At 44.4% G+C, this 16,290-nt stretch overlaps 1 protein-coding gene, 1 long non-coding RNA gene and 1 pseudogene across 2 annotated transcripts; 2 read left to right on the top strand and 1 right to left on the bottom strand.

Moving 5' to 3' along the window:
• Nucleotides 1–1,069: 1,069 nt before the first annotated feature.
• Nucleotides 1,070–2,207, bottom strand: LOC114911884 (hydroxycarboxylic acid receptor 2-like; annotated as a pseudogene).
• Nucleotides 2,208–7,931: 5,724 nt separating this feature from the next.
• Nucleotides 7,932–9,530, top strand: LOC108928513 (uncharacterized). The gene is made up of 3 exons (XR_001965669.2): nt 7,932–7,995; nt 9,034–9,082; nt 9,453–9,530. It is a non-coding gene; the product is annotated as an uncharacterized LOC108928513 (long non-coding RNA).
• Nucleotides 9,531–10,147: 617 nt separating this feature from the next.
• LOC114911241 (centromere protein J) lies at nt 10,148–12,183 on the top strand. The gene is made up of 6 exons (XM_029254588.1): nt 10,148–10,159; nt 10,677–10,781; nt 11,000–11,140; nt 11,274–11,358; nt 11,663–11,783; nt 11,872–12,183. The coding sequence occupies exons 1-6, from the start codon at nt 10,148–10,150 to the stop codon at nt 12,065–12,067; spliced, it is 660 nt and encodes a 219-aa protein (XP_029110421.1). The 3' UTR covers nt 12,068–12,183.
• The last annotated feature ends 4,107 nt before the right edge of the window (nt 12,184–16,290 follow it).

Here is a 16,290-nt window from a genome sequence, read left to right as displayed (position 1 = left end):
TGAAACCGCTTGTCATGAGTTGGGGTCGTGGCAAACCAGAGCCTAACCCGGCAACACAGAGCACAATGCTGGAGAGGGAGGGACACACCCAGGATGGGACGCCAGTCCATCATAAGGCACCCCAAGCAAGACTTGAACTCCAGACCCACTGGAGAGCAGGACCCGGCCAAACCTGCTGCGTCACCACACCAGAGCCCAAACCAGAGCCCCTTAATATGAATCGTTAATGAATAATTTAGTATTGAAATTATGGCATATACATGTTAAGAAAAAAGGAAATTTATCAGCCAAACATCACAAATCCCATATAAAAAAATATATAATTTTGTAACATAAACAAGGAAAAACAAGAATTCTAATTCTTATCCTGACATGTAAGTTCCTTGTTTATTTGTACAATGAAAAGGTGTCACTTCAAAGAACACGTAGTCACTAACTTTACAATGAATGATTAAATTAACATGTTGACGTCATAGGTGTTAAAATCGAACTCATTACATGACTGAACACAGTGAATCATGACAGTTTTGTGGAAACTCTGGGCAAGAGTCTCTTCCCGTAAAAATGTGTGGGAAACATTTGATTCACCTCAAAACAACAGTCATGCACTGTGTCATCATGGCCGTGACCTTAGTCTCATTTGACAGTATCACACACTGACTAATAATCACTTGAAAAGACATAAAATACTTCACTGTTGTCGTCACATTTCAAAAACAATGCAAAATATATTATTTACAGTTTTCCAAAGCATTAACCTCCATGACAACATTACAATATGGAGACCATTTAAATCCATACTTTACTACAACACACACACACATTTTCGGAACCGCTTATCCCATACAGGGTCACGGGGAACCGGAGCCTACCCGGCAACACAGGGCATAAGGCCGGAGAGGGAAGGGGACACACCCAGGACGGGACGCCAGTCCGTCACAAGGCACCCCAAGCAGGACTCGAACCCCAGACCCACCGGACAGCAGGACCGTGGTCCAACCCACTGCGCCACCGCACCCCCTATACTAAAACACTTTCAGATTTATTTTTGGTCCTGAGGTGTGCTCTTTGCAGATGGATTTTATTTCACATTATGCTTGTTGTATTTTGCCTGAAAACAGGGGAAGAACGTTGACAGGTATGCATTTTTAAACTTGGAGCTGTAGAAGCAGTAAACCAGTGTGTCCAGCAGGCAGTCTATTTGGGAGAAGGAGAAGATGCCTTCATACACCTCAGCAGCGGTCTCTAGGTCTTTGGGATCATTCGAACTTCTCTCAACCAGCAGAACTATCCTAGATGCGGCGTGTGGCAGGAAGCAGATAGAGTAGACCACCACGACGGCGGTAACGGCAAACACCGCCCTCCGTAGCTTGTCTTGTTCCCCCACGGTCTTCTTCTATAACCTCTGAACGATGCGGCCCGTGCAGAACATCAGGATGAAGAAAGGGACAAGGATCTTGGTGAAAAACATCATCTCCCACAGGATATCTATGAAGTCCTTGTTGGGTCTGTAGCCCTCGCTACACTTGAGTATCTTGATGATGCCGGGTACAGCAAGCGGAGGCAGCAGAGGCAGCAGTTTTTAATGATTGAAAACTTGGATGACTGTTTTACAACCTTCAGGATGTTCTTCCTTTTGGGGTGGACCATGCTCAGGTAGCGGTCAGTGGTGATGATGGTCATGAAGGCGATGCTGGCTCCTCGGTTCATGAACTGTGTGAAGAACATTGCTTTGCAAAGCACTAGGCTTTTGCTGCAGCGCTCACCTCTCTGGAACTGATACACCTTCATCGGGAGGCAGGTCAGCAGCAGGAAGTCAGCGAGAACAAGGTTGAAGAGGAAGACTTGTTGGCCTTCTTGTTGGCCTTGTAGAACCTCAGCCTGAAGATGAAGGTATACAGCGCAGTAAAGTTCAGAGGCAGGCCCAGAATGAGTTCCAAGATAATTATCCAGGAGTAGTTCATATAGAGCGATTTATTTGCAACCTCGCATTTGGAGTCATTTGCAAAAGAATCCATGGTGATTCCAAATGTCTTTCAACCCCAGGTGAAGAACAATGAAGGTCACCTGAAGTAAAGAATACAAGGAAAAAAGCTGAACAGGAAAAAAACTCCTTTCAAACTTTATTGGCGGATTGTCCGTTCGGCCACCCTGGAACACACAGAGCAGAAACGCTTTGCACACCGTCAGCCTCCTCACTGAGTCCTGAGCTCTGCTGTGGGCTAATAAGTGTCTCCTGGAGAAAGCTGTGGAGAAGTTGCACAGACTTGTTGCCTGCGCTCCTCCCATGTCTGTGGAGCAGAGACAAGTTGCCGCAAGTCGCACGTCGGCACCTGACTCCATGACTCCACGACTCTAAGCAGTATGGGATGGGACACCTACCCTTCCTCACGTCACAACTTGGTTTCTATCTCTGTAAACTGGCTGCACTGGTTTTCAGCTCCTTTTCCTCCAGTTCCTGCAAAGGGAATTTCCTGAAAGAAGCAAAGGGGGGAATGATGTTAGAACTTGCGCAGCACTGTACTGTCACAGCTGTCATGGCTTTCAGAAGTGTTTTCTAGGAACACTGAAATGGGGACGTGAGGGAATGCATAGACATCTGATGGCGGAACGATCTTAATCTACCAGTTGCAGGGAGATTTGCATCATATTCTTGCAACGAGGGTAGATTCGTAAAAGGGGTTATGTGGCGTGTTACATTTTCATCATACACAGCACATGTGCTTCAAACCCACACCGAATATTGCAGAATCCGGTTTGAATGAACTCTAAACACTTGACCTGTGCAGGAATTCGAAATAGCCTCACACCAGTAACGACTTGCTGCGGCCTCCCATGTGAGGGAATTTGCCGAAAACTGTCTTGCATTTGCTGCTTTAATCCCTACCTTGGGCACTATTCACATTATAATAAATCCAGACCTTGGACCAATGTCCTGTGCGTAGTGGAGTGGGGTGGTTAGGCTCTTGTTTACTGGTCTGAACCAGTATATTCCTGGATTATACTTTTAATTAAATAATGGAGATGAAGTACTGGATGAGTAATGGAGAACAGTACTGTGGTAGATGCTAAGGAAGATATAAACAAGAATCAACTCGTCAGCCCTTAAATTTCTCGTCAATCATGAATTTTTCTGCTGTGGATGCCTCATATACGGTTACAACTGTTCATGTCTGACTCCAATAAAATTTTTTGTGTAGTCAATGTTTAAGAATAAATTATCTTAAAATTATATTTCCTGATTTCTAGGCATATCTGTCATTGGCTTAAAAAATTTCTGACTGAATTACTAAAAATGACTTGCTGTACCCTTTTTTTGAAATCCACAAACCTGTCTCATCTTGTTCTGTATAAAATCATACCTGTTAGAGAATGTACAGTTAAAGAAATAACTGATTCTGAGGAATTTACCCAAATCTCTTCTTGTTTTCCTTCCCGTCGTTTAGTTACAGGTGAAGTTGTTCCACAGAAGGTCCAGCTGAGGAAGCTCTCCCCTGTCAAAGAAGAGGACACAGAGAAGGAGGATCAGCAAGTTTCTCTCAGCCCCTTTGGGATTCGCAGAGAGATCTCCACCAACCCTGAGGACAGGTACAAACCCTGTCCATTAGAGGCTTTGTTGTATGGTCTTTAGGAAAATATGTTAACTGAATTGCCCCTGTGCTTTAGACCCATCAGGCCAGGGGTTGGAGTGAAACGCAGAACCTTTGAGGAATTTTTGGAAGAACAGCTAAAAATAAATGGGGACCTTCTGGAAAACAAAAAGCAGGTATGAAATGTTTTAAACCCCAGAGAGAGTCCACCTCACTCTTCAGCGGAAAATTAAATCTGCAGAATGGAGTTGCTGTTGTAAGAAACTCAATCTTAAATATCCTGGTTTTGTGGAAATGTGGATGTCAATAACTCTGTATTAAGGAATCGAGGAAACGTTGAATGATGTAACTACTTGTATTATGACCAGTTATACATTTTCAGACAATTTTGTTCCAGTCTATTTTTTTCAAATCCTTTTTCTTTGCTTTCCTATTTTCTAAATATTCCATCTGTTTTGGAGCAAAAGCGATTTGCGTTTCCACGTCCAGCAAATAAATGTCGGTAAATTACATTCAGAGGATTAATGAGCCTCAGTTTCGTTGTAACAGGATTTTGCGGCGGTGACGTTTTTATTTTCAGTCGTTTCAAATTAGTTTTCTTTTTACTGTTGGTAAAATTTAATAAAAATATGAAAATAAAAGTTGGTAGAGGTTTTTTGATTAATTGTAGCTGTATCTGAGACTTTTGCAGAATATGACAAATCAATGGAGTCATTCCCGGATTAGAAATTTTCTTTTGTTTCTGATTTAGTCATAAAAGTGATTTTGGATTTACAAACAAATCAATTTTGATTGATTGGCCCCTTTTATTTACTTTCTTGCTGAAGGGCACTAAGGAGAACAAGGCACAAGAGAGGAAGTGTTTCCTTAGGAAAGGAGAGGGGATGTCCCGCTTGGAGAAGGGCAGGAGATCCTCTCTCAGCCTTTTACCGCAGACGGTGAGCTTCAGCGGCCAGCAGAGACGCTCATCTGTGCCCTCCCTACACAGCATCGAGAAAGAGAACATTACAGAACATGCCCCACAGGAATGGACCACCAGGGCTGCTGAACCAGGGGGAGACAGCCATCTGGAACAGGAAGATGGCAGGAGAAGACCATCAGAAGGCAACGTGTCTGGTGAAAGGAAAGGCATCTCTAAAGAGCACAGCATTATTCCAACTGACAGCAAAGGAGAGGGAGTCACGGCCAGCAGAAGACCCCCACGGTATGGAAGTCTGCCCTCCACAAAGACATCCAGCAGCACAGTATTTCAGCAGAGCGGTTCCCTGGCTGAAAGGAACCGCCTGCGATGCCCCCGAAAGCAAGGAGAAAAAGCTGACAGAACACAGCCTGTCTCCCGGAGTCATTCCGCTGTGGCCCGAATCGGCCTCCAGTTCAGAAAAGTCAATGATCGCATCGTGAAAGTGAACAACAGGACACCGGTGTCAACGGACAGCGGTGTTGAGAAGAGTGATGTTAATTCGGGATCCAGAGTAGGGGTAAATGGGCAGCTCTTCTTGAGCACAAGTTCCTCCAGCGGGAGCAGTAGCAGCGACGGTGACTCTGCCATACAGCTTTACAAACACCCTGCTCACCCACCCCCGGGTCACCGGGACCAGAACCTCGACTTGTCCGATGATGAGGACTATGCCAGTGATGCTCCAAGCGAAGCCGAGGCAAGGCCCGTTCCAGGGTCCCGGGTCCATGGCGGATCAGCTGCCCTACCAACCCTCTCCCGTCCCAGCAGCCTCAGCGAGGACAGCGACTCAGAGCTGAGTAGCTTCCAGTGGACAGAGCTACAGTGTTCACTTAGCCGTTCACAGGGGGACACACCATCGCGGGACTGGACGCCGTCCCAGCCTGGCACCGGCTGCAGGTTGGAGGCCAAACTATCACCCCCATCTTCTGTCCAGCACGTGATGACCCACTCAGGCCGTGAGAAGACACAAGTGAATGCAACCACTCACAGCAATCACAGCGACCAGTCGGCTGAGCTGAGGGGCAACCAGAGCAGTAAGTGGTGTAAAATGTGATATAAGCACATGGTACCGTACTTAAAAGCTGGTAATGGCTCTGGTGTTTTCATCTGCAGGAAGTAAAAGGCCCATGAAACTGTGGAAGGAGTCTGTGGGCGGTCAAGCAGAGACAGGTGATGACTTGGTGTATGACAGGATGAAAACGGAACAAGGGAAAGAGCCTCATCTCAGGTAACAAACGATAAAAACTGTCAATGATACCTTGGTGTTACTATGTTGCTTATCCTGCACCTTCATCCAGTCGTGTTGTTTTGGTAAAGTACCTTGCTTTAACCTCTCACTTACAAATCCATTTTCTTAACAGCCTTCTGCCATAATAACTAATTATAAATTTGTCAGTTTTTCTAAGGACGCAAATGGGACTTTCTGACGGTAACATCATATTATGCATGTTACAGAGCTGCTGAAATACAGTTTTTGAAGGGCATGTTTCAACAGAAAAGCAGATTGCAAAAGTGTGCGGACTGCACTTGTGAGAACATGCCGGCAAATGTGCGGCGCATATCACCACTTGTCAGTGACTGTCAACGTGAATGTGGGGGAAAAAATAATCATTTTCTGATTATAGGGCCTGACTCAGGATCCTCTGGGGGAATTCATTTCTTGTGGCTTCTATTATATTTTTATGAGATACATTGCTTCTTGTAAGCTTAAGGGTAACTGATGTGTTGCTCCTTAAATTGAGGGCGGACGGTCCTCACAGCTACGAGTGTTCATGCAATTTGAAAGCACACCTGCGCTAACTTTGTGTTGTTCAGCTTGGCCAGAGGTAAAACAGACAGGCTTGATTGTGAAGTAAGAAGGGATCTCCTCCTTGTTCAACCTGCTTCTTCTCCAAAAGAGGTTCTGCAGAACCACAGGTCAACTCCTTCCGTGGAGAGAGAGGAGCTACAGGTATAGCCGTCATTTTGATGGAGCTGAACTTACTCAGCTAATGCGGCGCTTCAGTATGTGGCATGTTCATCTTTTCACACCTTTTGTGTTCTGTCCCGTGTGAGTTTAATTTGAATGCTTAAGCACTGATACGTACCCTGTTTGTGGTATAGTCTCACATATGAGTGAACTGAACTTCAGTGACTGAGATTGTTGCAGTGAAACGTTGCCACTGATCACATGACAGAAGATGTCAGCCCATCTTTCTGTGCCTAGATGTTAAAGCGGCAGATTCGGGACCTGCAGGAGCAGTTCCGACAGAGGGAAAGCCATTGGTCTCTGGCTCATGGGCAGCTGCTCCACCAGGTTCAGGCCCTGACCAGAGAGAATATGGAGCTACGAGGTGGACTTCAGACCCCAAAAGAGAGCCACCCACACACCTGGAGGCCTCCTGAGAGCTCACATGGACCAGGCAGATCTGCAGATACTTCGGTGAGAAGCAACCTGTCATCCCTGTCTTCAGTAAACGGGGATTTTTTTTCCCTGATGCTATATTTGGCAAATGTTTCTCGTTCCACGCTAAAGGTAGGCTTTGTTCACAGGTGTCTGAAGCCATTCTGCTGGGCACCTGTCAGGTGAAGACAGGTAGGGTGTCCTCTGTTTGCTCCCTCCAAGGAAGGCCATCCACACCTCACAGCCAGGTAGTAAGCAAACAGCTGTTGTTATCTGTGATGGGCACCATGTGCCCCTTTTGCGTAGTCCCTGCTCTTAGTTTCTCAGTGCCTCTGGGGCAGATGATAATAATTTTGAGATGAATAAATGACATATAGCTACCAGGATTGTCATGAACCATCTTTTTATGACCTGCAAATCGTATGGATATAAGTGGTTGAAAATACAACACAACAGTCTACCATTTAACCATCTGAAACTGTGTCTATAATAAAGGGAATAAAAGCTCAGCGTCAATGAATGGAAATGTGCTCACTTTACTTAATGATATGCTTAATAATATTAATCAGATACCAGCCTAAATGAACGGCTACATTCCAGATGTATTATCTACTTGCAGGTCACATAAATGTATGAGCTGTATATAGATTTTCTTTCATTTATTGTAGTTGATACGTGTTCTCTGGACTAACAAATCCGTTTTCGGAGAGGTAATCTGGGGGCTTTCTGAGAACCCAGGGAGTGCTAGACTTCTTTCACAAGGAGCTGGGAGTCAGACTGACTGTATTGTGGAACACTAATGTCATTGGGCTAAGTGCTAAGCTAGTTTAGAGCTCGCAATCCATACACATCACAAGGACACTAAAGCAGCCCATGTTGTTGCGTAGTGGAGAGGTCACAGAGAGCCAACGAGGGCGAAGTCACGAGACCCCGACGACAGCGTCTCCTACAGTGCCACCACCAGATGTCCCACACCTGCCCTCCAGAGACCTCCAGTCCACAAGGAGGCAGCACCTGCCATCAAAAATAGAGAAAGGAAGCCTCGCTCTTCTGGAGACCAACCGGTAAATGAATCGGGGTCCTTATATATTACACACAAATAGGAAATACGGCTTATAGTGAAGAAAACTCAAAAGCACCCTCTTACTTCCAGGTTTTTAATTGTTCTCACTCCTCATAACCAGTTCCTTAAACTGCACTTCAATTAACGGGGCTAATTTATCATTTACAGTACTATGTTACAGTTCTGCACGATATATGATGTCCAAAATCTAACACTTTGCTACAAAGCATTTATTAAATTTTATATTGAATGACTCATCATAATAGCGTCCACATCATAAATACTGTGCCCCTCTTCCAACGGCAGTACTTTTAATTTCAGGTTTGGGCTCAGTTTAATTAGTCTTCAATTAATGGTGTGTAAAAACATTGCTGGAGTACTCTTTGAGCGCTCAATAATAATTAATAGCAGTTTGGATTAGCGGAGTGTCATCCGTTTGACCTCTCGCTCTGTTATTTATTCATACAGTGTAATGAAAATTCCCATTTGTCATTTAATGAGTGTTAAAATCAGATTTTACAAAGTCATTCTTTGGGATATGCATAATTTATTGTGATTATGAACCCAGATTCAATAATGGATGGAACAAGTTATGTCAAAGTGAAACTCGACACCAGCTCCTGAAGTCCTCATTAAAGCTGTAGTGGGGCATCATCAAATAAAGATAAGCTTTTGGCGCTGGTTCTGCACATGGCTACTTATCGAACAGTGAATTTCTGTGAGCCGTTGTGTTTCGCCCTCCTGACTCTGCTCATGTACAGACTGTCTCGATGTGTTTAATTTCATGATCGCTGTGTCCATGCAGTGAACTGCTGTACAGGTCGGTGTTCTCCACACTGACGATTCTTATCGAGGGCAGACACTAATGGATGAGGTGAAATTCACTTTATAGCACAACTGCCTTTATGGTTTCTGGAAATCATAAACAGCTCCAAAAGAGGAATCTTTCCTTGTTCTGTGCATGAAACAGGCTGTATGGACTATGAGTATACTGTTGACAGTAAAATTTTTATGAGAATGCCTTTTGGTCTCCCTGCAGCCGAAGGGTCACTTTCGTACGGGTATTCAGAGAGCATCTCCACTCACAGGTAAATATATAAATACATTAACTCAGCATCATAAAGTAGTTCATAATAATGCCATAAGAATAACAATGTTCATAATAAGTGTAATACAAAATTAAATCAGCTCTAGTAAAGATTTGTATTATGAGTCATTGACATTTACAGTAAGATGTACTGTTTTCTTGTGTTAGGTAATAAATGTTCAGATAAACTGGTATTTCTACATACAGTATGTTCTTTTTTTATGTATTCTCATTATATATTGGTGTTGTATATATGTACGTGTATGTATTACACTTTCTTCAGTTGACTAACCAGAATACCGTAAACTAATCAGATTTTCCTGCTTCAGCTCGGTTCGATAATGAAATGGGTTTCTTCTGCTTTCTTCCAGCGGGACGAAATCCCCTGAACTCATGCAGCTCTGAAGGTGCCCTGAACCCAGGTGGCTCCATGTGGAAACCGACCAGTGGGAACAAACAAAGGGTGTGTATCTGTTACACGTTTGACTTTTAACATGACCTGATGGCTAAAAGGTCACAGAACCAAAGTAACGAAAGAGAATCCAGGAAAACAGAAAGGGAGCATCTTTTCTAAGTCTACTGATTGCACTGCCTTGGAGGCAGCCGACAGCAGCGGTGGGGGCGGCGAGTCAGGACCGAAGATCCACTCCCAGCAGACCACAGACACCGTCGGCAAGCAAAGCCACGTCATCGGGGTCCGATCACTTTGAGGTAACAGAGCCTCCCCGCACCCGAGCAATCTGACCCCAGGAAGCGCTGCAGAGGGTGCCAGGTCAAGAGTCTCACACACACACACAAACACACACACACACACCCAAATTGGCTCATTGTCCAGGAGTACCAGCATTCTTCAATTCCAGCATTTTATGTAAGCAACTTTGCTTTACACATTTACACCTTATTGCATATTTTTACATAAGTGGCTCAGGGTACAAGAGCAGAGACCTGGGATTTCAAACAGTAACCTGGACGTAAGTCCAGATCCTAAATTACCATATATCCCCTAAGCCTAAAAATTGCGTATAAACACAAATGGTGTTATTTTACATAAAAGTGAAAGCGTATGATGGCACAGCAGGTAGTGCTGGTACCTCACAACTCCTGGGGCTGTGGGTTTGGGTGAAGATTTGAATCTGGTTCAGTTATGTGGAGTTTGCATGTTTTTTCGGTGTTTCCATGGGGTTCCTCTGGGTGCTCAAGAAGATATATCTTGCAGGTAGACTGGTGACTCTAATTTAGCTGTACAGTATGTAAGAGAACGGACTGGCGTCCCGTCCTGGGTGTGTCCCCTCCCCCTCCAGCCTTGTGCCCTGTGTTGCCGGGTTAGGCTCCGGTCCACCGCAACCCCGCTTGGAACCAGCGATTGTGGACTGTGTGTGTGTGTGTGTGTGTGTGTGTGTGTGTGTGTGTGTGTGTGTGTGTGTGTGAATATGTAAGTAAAAGAATATGTTTGTGATTGCCCTAGCCTTCCAGGATAATAATGAGATAATGATGGATACATGGATGGATGGATGGATGGATGTAACAGTGAAACAGAAGCGAACAACTCCAGTATTAGCAAAAAGCTTCTGAGTGAATTTACTGTGTTGTTTCAGGACACAAGCTGCACTCCAGAAGCGCTGAGAAACACCACTGCACATTTGGCATGCAAGCAGATGGATGATGAAGTCAGGGAAGAGACCCATTACCCAGATGGAAAGGTAACTTCAGTTCTGTGTTGTACCCATGTTGTATGAGTTACCTGTACAGGTAATCGTGTGTCACCTATTGTTCGTTGGCACATTTAAGAGTCATGAACAGTAACTTCTACACAAACACTGACATTGTTGTCTTACATGTTGATTGCTGTGCATCTTGGGTTCATTGTCCTGTAATAGTTTTACTGCAGGAAACATAGTTTTTTTGTATCTGTCTGTAGACTGAGTGGATGTTTGCCAGCGGCCGCCGTATCGTCGCATTCACCAATGGGACAAAGAAGGAGATAAGTGCCGATGGGAAGTCTATCACGATCAGGTTCTTTAATGGAGATGTCAAATGTGTCCTGGCTGATGAGAAAGCGGTGAGTCTCATCACAGTGACAATAGGTAACAAAGATAATAATGATGCTCATTCCAAATTCAGGCTTCTCTAGTACAAGGCTGTGGTTGAAAACTTTCTCTAATACAAAACTACACTTTTTTTTTTTACCTTAGGTTTACTACTATGCCAACACTCAGACCACTCACATCACTTACCCAAGTGGCCTAGAGGTTCTCAAGTTCCCAAACAAGCAGATAGGTATGTTTCACAGGTAACCTTGTCATGACAAAAAACAAGTACTTCCCTATGATTTACAGGTAGCCTGGTAATTACAGGTGTTTGATGTATAGATTTAGTTCATGGTTCATGGATCAGTTTTACATAGGTGTTTTCAGGAAGTACCTCTTTCAAGAATACAGTACCGGAGCTCTTCCTAAGAACTCTGTTAACGTCCACAAATATACAACTACCAGCGGAGGCTGAATCTCCAAGGTGTTCACAGAACACCAGCAGGTTGAGTTCACCAAGGTATCACAACATCGATAACGGTCACTTCCTCCAGAGAAACACCACCCCAATGGTACAAGAGAGATCATTTTCCCCGATGGGACAGTGAAGCATATCTACCCAGATGGCCGTGAGGACAGCGTTTTTCCAGATGGCACCGTGGTGAAACTTACAGGGTAAGATCACCCTCACTGCTATACCACAGGCAAATGTGAACCACCGCAGTCCTGCATGGTAATGGCTGCCCGTGTCCCGGTCCTGCAGGAATGGGGAGAAGACGGTGGAGTTCCCCAATGGCCAAAAAGAGATCCACACAGCATGGTTCAAGAGACGGGAATACCCAGATGGCACCACGAAGACCATCTACACAAATGGAAGACAGGAGACAAAGTACTCCTCAGGCAGAGTACGCATTAAAGACAAGGGTGGCATGATTATCATGGACCGGAAATTAAACTAATAGGTTGAAGTTTGTATAAAATTTCAAGGTTGGTATAAATTTTTACCTAATAGTAACAGAAAAATCAAATATGGGGAGAATTTTCCATAGTGTTGGCTGTAATTATGACTTTATTCAGTGGCCAAATTGAGACATAAAGTACAGTATAAATGAAAATAAAATTTTAATTCAAGTAAAAAGATTTTAAGCATTTATGACAAATAGATTCATACATGGATTCATACATCATGATTTATCACCATTCTGACTCGGAACCAAGCTTATCCTGTTTTTTAAATTTTGCTTTTTAAATAATTGGGATAGAGCTTTAATCGTAATAATTCTGTAGAATAATTACAATAAGGGAAAAAAGGTAATGTTTGCTACAGCAGCTTTTTATCACTGTATATGAGCTGTCTGTGTCAACAAAAAAGTTCTCTTGCTGAAATCATCCTATTATGAGCTTCTTGCCTTTCCTGTGCTGATACCTTGGCATGAGCTCACCTTTGTGATCCTGCAAACCTGCTGTTAACACCATGGCTCACAACTCTCTTTCACTTCTACACTATGCACACTTAAGAATCTTCAAAAATTCACTTATTTGCATTTCTGAAGGTGAATTTTTATTATATTGCAGGAGAGTAACCAGATGTATTAAAATTAGTATCAATGACACAAAACAGTATGAGCAATAGTATGAAACTGTACTGTTATCTTATTAATATTGGTGAAATTTAGGATTATCAATAACTGCTTGGTGTGGTGACATTATGAAATGGTCCTACGAATACTAAATGTATTGAGTGCTTTAGGTGTCTATGTGTAACGCACAAGGGCCAGACACCAGAGGTAGGACCCAAATGCAAGATCTTTTATTCGAAGTCTGATGGGCAAAGCAACACTCATGGTCAGGCACAGGCGTGGGTGAAGAATTGAGGCTCATACATTGTTTCGTCGGTGGATCCGAGGTAGTAAAAGAGGCGAGCAATGGTCAGCGACGAGCGGAACAGGACAAGGGGATGAGAAGTCGGGCTTGGGTGATGAAAGGGATGCAGGTTGAGAACGCAGAGGGGACAGTTGTCGCCTAGAGATTTCGCAGCATGGGAACAGTTTTGTGGCAACCTTTTTACTCTGCCCTGCTGATTATCACCAGGGGAGTTTGCCAAACCAAAAGGCATCACCACATATTCATAGTGACCTAAGGTGGTGATAATGCAATTTTCAATTCTTTACCCTCCCTGATCCGAACAAAGTTCTACACACTCCACAGGTCCAGCTTTGTGAAAACCCGAGCGCTGTGCACCTACTGTAGAGCAGCAGTCATGAGGGGCAAAGGGTGCAGGTATTTTACTGTGATATCATTGAGACCTTGGTAATCAATGCATGGATGCAACCGCCCTGTCTTTCTTTACCATTGAAAAGAATCCAGCAGAAGCAGGAGAGGTTGATGGCCGGACAATGCAGGAGGCTAAGGGCTGCGAAATGTAATCTTCCATGGTCATCTGTTTGGGTAGGGACAAAAGATACACTCACCCCCTAGAAGAAGAGGTTCCAGGCAAAAGATCGATCACACAATTCCGCGGTCAATGTGGGGGCAGGGCTGCAGCCATCAGTTTACTAAAGACCTCCACTAGATCGTGTTAGACAGCAGGCATTTCAAGGGGTTGGGTTGCCCCTGGGCTTTCTGTGGAAGTGGCATGGCAAAGAAGTGACAAACAGAACATAGCACATTGCAGGCCCAAGACTCAAGTTCTCCGGTGCTCCAACAAAAGACTGGCTCATGTTTGGCCAACTAGGTATACCCCAGTATGATGTCATTGTCAGGCAGTTTGATAAGGTTGAACAGGATGTTTTCCTTATGGCATGCCCCCACCTGAAGCTGAAGCTACTCAGTTCAGGATTTTACCACTCGTCGCTGGTGGTTGCCTATCGAGAGCACTAACATGTAATGCTACGTCGTAATCACATACAAGGATACCCTGCAACTCAGCAAAGGCAGCACCCATAAAACTGCTAGCTGCCCCGAGTCCATGAACACCTTAGCCGAAACCTGGTTCACTCCCCACGACAAGGCAATGGGAACTAATAGCTGTGAGGCAGGCCGAAAGCGGTAACGCACCTTTCATTCCTGTCGGGGTGCTCCAGGGGACGGTTGTTGGGGACATGCTGCACAGAAGTGGTGAGGGTTTCTATAGTACAAGCAGAGACCCTCCCTGACCTGGCACTGTCTTTCTTTAGGAGTCAGACATCCTCTTCCTAAGTACATAGGTTCCGGTGGCTCGAGCAATGGACCACACAACGAAGGGGACTGCCAGGGGTCCCGAGTCTGCTCTTGTGCCAGATTATCAATCAATATCGGTTTTCCAGAAATCAATCAAAGGTCCAGTCCTCCCCTGGCGAGGCGAGCTCAGCTTGGATATGGGGCTCAAGCTGTTCTGAAAACTAGCCGCTAGGGCAGCGGAGTTCCACTGGCTCTCAGCCGTCAGTGTCTGTAACTGCAAAGCATAGGCAGCTACCGATCAGTTACCTTGCTGGATGGTCATCAATCGATCTCCCATAGCGGCTACTGGGTGATCAAACACAGGCTCAGACTGTCTCTTAAGCCGGGTGTAGGTGGTGGTGGTGCTCGTCTTCCGAGACCAGGTAAGTCACCCAGCTTTCATCTGTGTGGTAAATATGGACCAGGCTGGAGAACACTAATTCACACTGAAGGATAAACCCCTGATATTTTGGTCTGGGCAGCCATCAAATCTCATGGGAGTAGCTAATCAGGGATCCTTTGCAGGGACCGTTGTGGCGGTGACACAAAGCACTTGAATACAGGTACAAGTCAAAGAAACAAATAACATCAGACAAAGAAACAAAGAGGACAGTTGACTACAGACAGAAAATTTTTATTTATATTGTAGGTCTTTACTACAATAAAAATGACCTAGCTGTAAAAATGGCTAAATCATTGTAAATATCTTTTTGTACAAATCTAATGTTGCACGTTGCTTTGGTACACACACACTGGCTGAAGCTGCTTGAACTGAGCGGGGTCGTGGCAAGCTGGAGCCTAATGTGTAGGTGTAGGGCTGGAGGGGGAGGGGACACACCCAAGACGGGAAACATTCTCATTTTAAAAGTTAAAATAAATCACTTCCAATTTTGATCAGCCCAAGATCAATAATCATATTAAGTTTTAACTAAAGAAGACCAAACTGGTCTTCTGCAAGAGTGGCTCAACTGTGGTATAATTCCGAAGCACCAGCTGCTGCAAACATAATTTAAGCATATTATTCAGTTTGAACTCTTGGTACATAGGTTGATATCACTATGAAAATTTAAATGATGGCAGAAAATTTTTAATAAATTCAGGTTATAAAAGAGTGGCTTTTTGTAGCTAATACAGTTACTTGTTGGGGGTGCAGTGGTACAGCGGGTTTGACCGGGTCCTGCTCTCCAGTAGGTCTGGGGTTTGAGTCCCGCTTGGGGTGCCTTGCAACAGACTGGCATCCCGTCCTGGGTGTGTCCCCTCCCCCTAGTCATACATTTACATTTATTCATTTAGCAGATGCTTTTCTCCAAAGTGACATATATCTCAGCAAAAATATAATTTGTGTATTACATTAAGAGAAAGAGTCATGGCTGAAGACATGTGATTCTTAAGTATGTCATGGTTAGTTCAGGGAGGAAGCGGCGGACCCAAGTGCAGAGCAGAATTCGTGGTTTATTCAGGGAAATCCAAGAATGGAGATCAAGGGACAGGCAATCGGTTTTCGAGGCACAAACGTTGTTATAAGGCATGCTGGCACAGCGAGTAGTGCTGCTGTCTCACAGCGCCTGGGTGGTATGAGTGAATGTGGGTTCAATCCCTGCTCAGTCTGTGTGGAGTTTGCGTGTTCTCCCTGTGTCTGTGTGGGTTTCCTCCCCAGGTCAAAAGACATGCTGTTCAGGTTCCCCCATAGTGTGTGTGTGAGTGTCATGGAGTGAGTGTGTTTCACTGATGCATGGATGACCCCTTGTAAGTAGTGTATCTAGCAATGTAGTCACCTTGGTGAATAAGGTGTGTGGGCTAGTAACACTATGTAGTATTTGTTGTAAGTTGCTTTGGACAAAAGTGTCTGCTAAGTCAATAAATGTAAATAAGGAAAATCAAAAAGGTTGATGATCATAGGAAGGTATAAAAATGTAGGTGCAAGGGATGGGATTGGGGAAGGTGTCAGGGAACAGGAAGGAGTGGAGCAAGAGGCTAGGAGATT

Source organism: Scleropages formosus, chromosome 1 (genome assembly GCF_900964775.1).
Source record: "Scleropages formosus chromosome 1, fSclFor1.1, whole genome shotgun sequence".
Lineage (NCBI taxonomy): Eukaryota > Metazoa > Chordata > Actinopteri > Osteoglossiformes > Osteoglossidae > Scleropages > Scleropages formosus.
The sequence above is the reverse complement of the archived record's forward strand: the minus strand, read 5'-3'. Positions and strand labels throughout refer to the sequence as shown.

Coding starts and splice junctions, on each gene's coding strand:
- LOC114911241 (XM_029254588.1), top strand. Junction 11,141..11,273: donor TCCTGGCTGATGAGAAAGCG/GTGAGTCTCATC, acceptor TTTTTACCTTAG/GTTTACTACTATGCCAACAC. Junction 11,784..11,871: donor ACCGTGGTGAAACTTACAGG/GTAAGATCACCC, acceptor CCGGTCCTGCAG/GAATGGGGAGAAGACGGTGG.